The sequence below is a fragment of the Lissotriton helveticus genome, chromosome 7 (assembly GCF_964261635.1).
Source record: "Lissotriton helveticus chromosome 7, aLisHel1.1, whole genome shotgun sequence".
In the NCBI taxonomy this organism is placed as follows: domain Eukaryota; kingdom Metazoa; phylum Chordata; class Amphibia; order Caudata; family Salamandridae; genus Lissotriton; species Lissotriton helveticus.
In genome coordinates this window covers 1,302,843,392-1,302,851,542 of record NC_136068.1, presented here as the reverse complement: position 1 = coordinate 1,302,851,542, position 8,151 = coordinate 1,302,843,392, and the positions used below count along the sequence as shown (strand labels likewise).

The following is an 8,151-nucleotide window of genomic DNA, read 5'->3' as shown; positions in this document are numbered from 1 at the left end:
GGTTTTGTTACATGCACAATTGTCATTTTTTTTCCTCATGTCACGTAACGTTTGCTTTTGTAACATGCCCACTTGTAATTTTCTCCTTGTGTAATGTTACTGTTCCTATGTGAAGCGCTCTGACACCTTCGGGTATAGACCGCGCTATATAAAAACGCATGAAATAATTAAAAATAAAGAAAGAAATAAAAAAGACGAGCTGGAAATTCACTCTCTGCAGTAGTTTCCAGCTCGCCTTCAATGCCACCGTGTGACATCTGCTCGAGAGTGACACTCGGCGGCGCCCGGTGAATAGGCAGGTCTGACAGAACCCCGAGAGTCCATGCAGCCTATTTCACCGCGCCGAGTTCATCACAAATGTAGCAAGAAGGGCACCGTACGCTTTCCGCCACACTTCAACTGGGATAATATAGCGAGGTCCAGACTGCTGGGCAACTATTTCCGGGTTGGCGAGGGCGGTCACTTCCGGGATGGGTACCTCTTACTCCAACCACCCAGCTCCTCCTCCTCCTCCGATCCTTATTCTGTCAATCATTATCACCTAGCTTGCCCGCTTGCCTCACTTATTGAAGTCGGTTTAAGCAGAAAAGGCAATCAATCGGATTTTAAAGATCGTTTGTGAAGAGGTCGGCGGTAAAGCTTTCGGCGTGGGAGCTTCTCGCCTTATTGGGGCGAGCTGGCATGTCAATGAGAGGACTGCCACCGCGGTGAACGGGCAGAGCCCAGGTGACCAGAGCATCCTCCGAGGATAGACGCCGCTCGCATCCACCGCTCGGAGGGGCACGAAGCTGGAACGGGGCAGCGGGCCAGGTGGAGGCTGAGGGACCGCTCGTCTCTGCGGACGTCGGCGATGGGGGCCCTGACCAGCCGGCAGCATGCCGGGGTGGAAGAAGTGGACATCACATCCAACTCTGTCTACAGATATCCCCCTAAATCGGGTGAGTCTTGGCAAGCTAATAATTCCAACGGAGCCGTCAAGTATAAAGTGCCCGTATGTATGTTTTTGCACTTACTGAGATTTAATCCCCCAGCGCTGATTTCATGTAACCCTTTCTCCCAGAGTTTTGCGATGCAGTGACCATTCACCAGCAGCAAACTGCGGCACCAGCTTACGGGGATGATTTAATTCTATTATTAGTATTAGCAATGATTAACAGGACGATTTTCAGTTCTGTGCTCTTCAATGACCAAATGTAAGCTGGGAGTTGCAGTCTTAGTTCCCTTCAACTGACCCAGTTCGACCTAGACCTGGAAACTGTTATTTGTGAAAGGAAACCCAAGGTCAAAAATCTGGTGTTTGTTGCCCCAGCGTCATATGCTGATCTTACATATACCATGTACATTTGGTGAGTTTGGCATTTAAAGGCCACTTGATAGAGGTCATTATGGGGTAGCACATCAATTTGACAAGGCGGTCATTAAGCATTTTATTTTGTTTCAATTGGTACTGGAGTGTTCTAGGCCGCTGGACGATGAAAAGGAAATTTACTAAATTTTTAAGGTGGTAATACTGAACTTTAAGCAGAATGTAACGTCCAGTGCAGAGGATGAATTTTCTAAAAGAGCTAAGATTAGGGAGATTTGAATTAAGGATTCAAAGTGCATGCTGTACATCTCTCCCATTTTGTGCAGTTGTTTAAGGAAATGCTTGTATCAACGCTCAACTTTCTACTGTTCTTGACACTGCGGTTGTTTGGTTTTTGTACTTGGTGTTGGTTTAAGCACGTGAGTACGTTGAATATTTTTGTCTTTTACTCTGTTTTCCTGAAAATGTAATTGCATTCAAACCCAAAGAGTTGACTTGAGAATGTTTTTTAAAATATCTTGAATTCTACCGGAAAATGGAAGCTATTACTTATTCTATATTTTTCCACTCTAGACTCGTACTCTGAACGAAATTGCTGCAAAATCCGTCCAGCTAGTCTTTAGAACTATAAGTAAGGACTGTTTTTTCCCTTGCCCAAATTGCTTCTGCAATGTGGGTGTTGTACTCTCACAAGCTATAATAGCTTATCAGCCGCTAGATATGTTGGTGTTGGACTCTCACATGCTGTAATAGCTTATCGTCCGCTACTCATCATGCTTATAACAGAACTAATGCCCTATCCTTCTTGAAACAGTCGTGCTGATACACCTACTTACTTTTCCGAACTGTTCATGTGAGGTATTACAGTATCTAATGAGCTTCGGTCATACACAAACATTTTCCGTATTACCACAAACTGTTTGCTGTGTGGACATATCCATCTTTAGAGGGCACTAATCTTCTTACCAATACCTCATTGGGACCTGACATACAGGAGACAGTCCCTCAAAAAACTTTTCATTAATAATTCTTTGAATTAATACAAATAAAAGTTGGTGGAGTGCCAAAGAAATATTAATTTTCTTCATGCCTGATGTACGTGCTACAGTTGTGTGTGGGTAACTCCAGTGGAGTAATCGTGTCTTCTGGTCTATTCTGAGTCCTGAACCTTTTAAGCCTTATTTTCCATCGCATGAAAGCTGCCTGTAAAAACTGTCCCTATCTGTTCTAACTAGATGAGGTGCACTGGAGAATAAACCTGACGTCACATCCGATCTACAATTCTGCCCACAAAACATTTCTTGTACATATTTCTGTATTCTGTCTTGACAAACATTCAAGCATTTTAATTGAAGATAATTTTATGTAATGTCCTCTCTTTTACAACTTTCAAGATACTCTCAACCAAGGTCATCCAAAACATTAATGTATTCAGTTTGCAGTAAGTAATAATTTCTCCCATAATCTGTCATCAACTACAGATGACTTAACCATGTGATGGTATACATAGGACAAGAGACCACCAGAAATATCCTTATAATCATACTGAAAATGAAAAATATATTGCCCATAAGATGATGATTGTAATTATGTTGACTGTGTCCCCCTTTCTCTAAGATAGTTGGCCAATGCTCAGAAATAGACGAAAACACTTAAGCGAAACATGTGCCAATGCAATATACAAGGATATATAACTGAATGTAATGAAAGCAACTAAGTGGAACTTATGCAACATAGAAAGCAACTTGATTAGAATTTATTGAAAAGAACATAAGTGGAATACATTTCTGACTGAGGAAAGTATAACGACTGGCTGTAATGTAATGATATGTGATTGACTTTCCCTATGCAAACAAAATGAGCATGGCTCACTAATTCTGTGGAAAGCAATCTGTTGGAAAAAAACGAATATAAAGGGTTGAACTCACCGAAACCAAGTTGAATGAAGTAGACGCATAAGGACGTGATTTCAATTGAGGAAAGTAGCTGAACTTGCAAAAAACAGGCTGATGGTATTGCATTTTATCATTTCTATAGGGAATCATACCACTGGTGTAGGCCAAAGACCTTTCTTGGGTTGTAGAGTAAGAGGCTATCCAGCTAATTACATATGGATGGTTGAGTGTCTCTTTATAGTGTAAAAGAATCGTGTTGTGTCTAAACACTAAACGTCAGACTCCTAGCCTGGGAGTATATGATGCAGTCTCCATACTTGTACATCTATATACACAAGTATCATATAGCTCAAAACTCTTCAGGAGATTATGAGTTGAAGACAATCCCAAATCAGGAATCCAAGCTGTTTTTTTCAGAGCCTCTCCCTATGTTTTAGTGGCATGCTTCTTTATTGGGCCCAATCCAGGTCCCCATTAACCAAGATGTGCTAACTATATCCCAGGGAGTACTTTTAATATTAACTGATGGGGTCTATAACATAAAAATACCTTTAGGAAAATGTCCCTTTATTTTGGATGTCCCAGGTAAGGTTTAAAATTTACGCTTGTAGGCTTGCTTACGGGTATTTATTGTCCCTACATCCTCATATAATGTGTCAATATATTTTTGCCCTAAATCACTGCCCACTTAGGGTCCAAGGTTTTTTGTCAGGACAGGGCCCTGCCCTGTCTAGAAGAAAATAGGTTATAGTGTTTGGCCTCGGACTGTCAGTAAGATGCAAAGTATATAGACACTACAACATATCACAATGCATGTCTACTTGCTGCATTAAAAGATGTACATTAGTGCTTGGAAAACAAAGAACACACACATTTTAGCACTGATTTCGATCATGATAACTTTTTCAGCCCACAAGACAATTACATCAGAGTATTATAAACACTCCACTTCATACTGCATGCAAAAAATACTTGGATGGTTCCCCAAGTTGAGGGGAATTTCAGGACAAGGTTGTCATTACAAGTATAAGACGATTGGTAACATGGCCCCAATCTCTGTACTCACTGCGTCAAGTGTGCCATGCTTTTTAGTCACCTACTTTAGAGCCCCACTGTGATCCTGGTTGCTCGATTTTAGGTCCTTCTGTGGTGGTCTTTAAAGTGTGCACCATGTCTAGTTCATTTTGTTGTTCCTAGTGGTCCAGTGGGTCACATGATATAGACATCCATGCTACCGTTCATACAGGGAACCATGGGACTTGCAGTGACTGTTATGGCCGGTCTTGATAGACACCCTGAGGTGATTTGAATGGCTGTTCTCATAGGCTGGTTAAATCTGGATCTTAGATTTCAACTTATCATTGACAAAATAATACATACGTTTGTTTATAAAATAATATTAAATGGGTGTTGTACTGTGTGGTTCATACTGAACTTCTTTCCACGGTGGCAGATAGAGGCAAAACCACTTTAGTGATGTCATGGTGGTCTGTAGGAAAAACTGTTTTTATTAAGTCATCCAGTATATGACTTAAGGACTTATCATTTTAAAAAGGTAGTTTATATAAGTACTCAATACACTTTGACATAAGTATTTTCTAAACTGCAATGGCAGGGTCTTAGATTTGTGCTTTGAGTGCTTGTGAAAAAAAAGTTAATTCATATCGCATGTTTCTGTAAAGAGTGACTCTTGCAATGGTTGCCCCTTGTGACTACCTCCATGCTCCTGTTGTTTCTCGGGGGTTCTTGCTGAAGAGTAACACGCAGGAAGGTTACATGTCCCATCCGGACGGCTTCTCTCTCTGTCTGTGTTGTGTAGTGCAGGTCCCAGGTGGCCAATCCACGTAGAGATACTTTAGTATCTGCGATTCTGACCGAGCTGTACCGGAGTATCCTGGATGGAGGCGGAGATCATTGCATACAGCAGTCTGACATTACTTGTAGCAGCTAAAAATACTTGCTAATTAGTTTATCTCTTAGCACTCCAAAAGACAGAATTACTGGCATCTGTCTTTTTATGTGCACTATGTCTGTCAACTGACAGCTCTTGCCCAGGTATGTTACATATCAAGGATAAGAGGAAGTCCACTGCAGCAAAAGTATTAGGAATAACCCTGAACGCCATAATGTTTTTCGTAGCATGGACTTGTGCAGTAATTCCATCTTTGTATGCATTGAAAGGCAGGCTTGAGAAGGTTAAAGCAACTTTGACAAGAATTACTATCATTGGATGTCACGTTGCTCCTCTGCAAATATAGACTGTAATTGGTTTTGAAGTGATTAACCGCTCCTATCTATACTACTATTATAAAGGAAGAACTTTGAGGCTTTGAGGCGGGTAAACTCGGGAACCACAGTGCCAATCCTTACACCCGATACATCGTTGGAATCCTCAGGGTGTGCAGATGGACATAGGCTATATAAATAAAAAATATATACGTTATTTAAAAAATTTGACGATAAAAAAAAGTAGTCCCTTGCAAGTAGCGCCGGCCGTGACCTGCGTGGTGAAATCAGGAGCGCGGGGAGGAGCGGCGTATTTATTTATTAAGGAGCGCGGAGCGGCAATGACAATCGTGAGCCAAAAAACATACAAGAGCTAGCAAACGGTGCATTAGCGTAGCAAGCGGTGCATTACAGGAGAAAAAAGTGACGTGTACAGGTTACAAAAGCATACAAAGTAAACATAAAGGTATAATACTGCAATATATGAAGGAATGCTCCAGGGAACCCACGGACAACGTCGGGCCTGAAGCCTAATTGCTCCCGGACAACGTCGGGATGGGCTGCTAGTATGTACTAATGTCACAGGCCACTTACCCAATAGCCTGCTTTATAAAGATTATGCGAGCTGCCTGTAAATCAGGTGTCAATTCAAATTCTTTATTCGTCAACAAAAACTGATACCATAAAAGATCATAAAATATGTGACCTATAAATAGGCCCTGTATATTTGTACTACTACTATACAATGCCTTTCCTGAGATGTATAGCGCCCCAAATATAAAGTGCAGTACTAAAACATACAAAAGGATACTCCAGTGCAAATATATGGCATGCAGTGGTTTTAAAATCCTTGATATTTTGTGCAATAAAATTGGTTTTAAGTAACGTCTCCTCAAACCTACATAAAAACAATAAAATAAAGTGCTGCGTGCTCTGTGTCTATACACCATCACAGGGACAGGGAGTCAAACTTGTAGGACATTTATTCATATCCGGAAAGGCAACCAAGTGATGAACAATGCCCAACCGCAGTCTGGTTAGGACAAAGTGGTGCTGGCTATTGGTTACCCAGATATGATTGGCAGCTGTCTGGCAAATCGTTCAATAGATATGTCATTACTGTTTGCTTCCTGTATTCTTCACACATTCTTTGCTCCAGTTTATAATTTACAAAAGAGGCCTTAATTATACTCTACGCAATAGAAAGGCTACTTTCGGGGGTCCCTCGGAACAGGTAGATCAAACCATAAACTAAAAGATTCATTTATATAAGGCAACCAGGGAATCTTAAGAGCATGATCTAAAGTGAAGAAGTCTAGGATTATAGACTTTGTAAAACTGGCTTCGGTTTATGTCCAAATAGAGCGCTCAGTAAGTTTAAATTAAAATTAATAAGATTAAATTAATATGGCGGTGACCAGATCTCCTCAGCCATTGAGAAGTGCTCATCAAAATGGCATTGACCAGATCTCCCCAGTCATGCCTTCAAACTCCGTGCGCCTGGCCGTTCTGGAGGCCCCCACTGTGTTGTGGCCGCACAATCTTGGGATCTAACTAATCGCACTGTGCCTCAACGCAGCCTCCAGCCCATCTCTGCCTATGCCCTGCCGACAATCCTTCAGCTGAGAGCACTTTCAATTGAGGCTAGAGCAGGGCTTTCACTCACCATTTTCTGGCCTCAATGCAGCCCTCAGCCCATCTCTGGACCTCTGACCCTATGCTGTGCCCTTCCCACTGAGGACACCTCCAAGTGTTCCTGAGGTAAGACTTATACCCACCCTTATCAGGACTGTGTAGAGCTTGTTGGCTGCACCAACTCTTGCTGAAGAGTCGTCCCTCTAATGAAACCCTACTACTGTTGAAGCCCTTTGTGAACTGGCCATAGCCTTAGCCTTAGTTCCTCTGGGCTCTCTATGTGTGCTCGGTGGGCTCGATGGAAATATGACGACGCCCCCTCGGCGGAAACCAAAACTGTTTGTACCTACCGCGGAGCCCGAGAAACCTTGGCCGATTCCCGATGGAGCTGTCCTATGCAACTATAGAGGAGTCTGGCCCCTTGGCCGTCACCTACCCAGCCAGGCATCTGACATTGTTTTCCTCGTCTTCCCCCATTTGTGTCTCCTTCACTCCCCTACCTCCCTCCTCGGTGATTCTTTTGATTATAACTGTTGTAATTATGTATCCTGTAACTCGCTGATTCAACTGATGTAGATACCTACAGCGGAGCCCGAGCAACCTTGGCCGATGCCCGGTGGAGCTGTCCTATGCAGCTATAGAGGAGTCTGGCCCCTTGGCCGTCACCTGCCCAGCCGGTCATCTGACATTGTTTTCCTTGTCTCCCTGTCCGTGTCTCCTTTCCCTCCCCCTCCTTCTTCTCCCTCTGTGTTTCTTTGATTCAAACTGATGTTGTAACTATGTAACCGATAACTCGCTGATTCAAATGATGTAACTATGTATCCTGTAACTTGCTTATCCTCATGTAAAGCGCTCGGATACCTCTGGGTCTAGCCAGCACTATATAAAACTTTGCAAATAAATAAAAAACAAATGATGTCCTCCTGATAGTGTAGGCCTGTTTCCTTATGAGGTTTAAAAGATGTGTCAATTCAAATTGCTGTTTACAGTCCGTACTGCTTTTCACAGAAAATGCCTCCTAATTCCTGAAAGACCATCACTAACAGTGCCCAGATTCAGATGCAAAAGTCCAACTTTAAAAACTCGCAT

The 8,151-nt window shown here is 42.4% G+C and overlaps 1 protein-coding gene across 5 annotated transcripts in view; it reads left to right on the top strand.

Annotated features, from left to right (window-relative positions):
• The first annotated feature begins 469 nt into the window (after positions 1–469).
• RNF157 (ring finger protein 157) overlaps positions 470–8,151 on the top strand; it is a 626,725-nt gene continuing 619,043 nt past the window's right edge. For all 5 annotated transcript variants that reach the window (XM_078654581.1, XM_078654580.1, XM_078654577.1 and 2 more), the window contains exon 1: positions 470–938. In XM_078654581.1, coding sequence (XP_078510707.1) covers positions 851–938 — 88 coding nt within the window. In that variant the 5' untranslated portion in view covers positions 470–850. The remainder of the gene's footprint in view (positions 939–8,151) is intronic.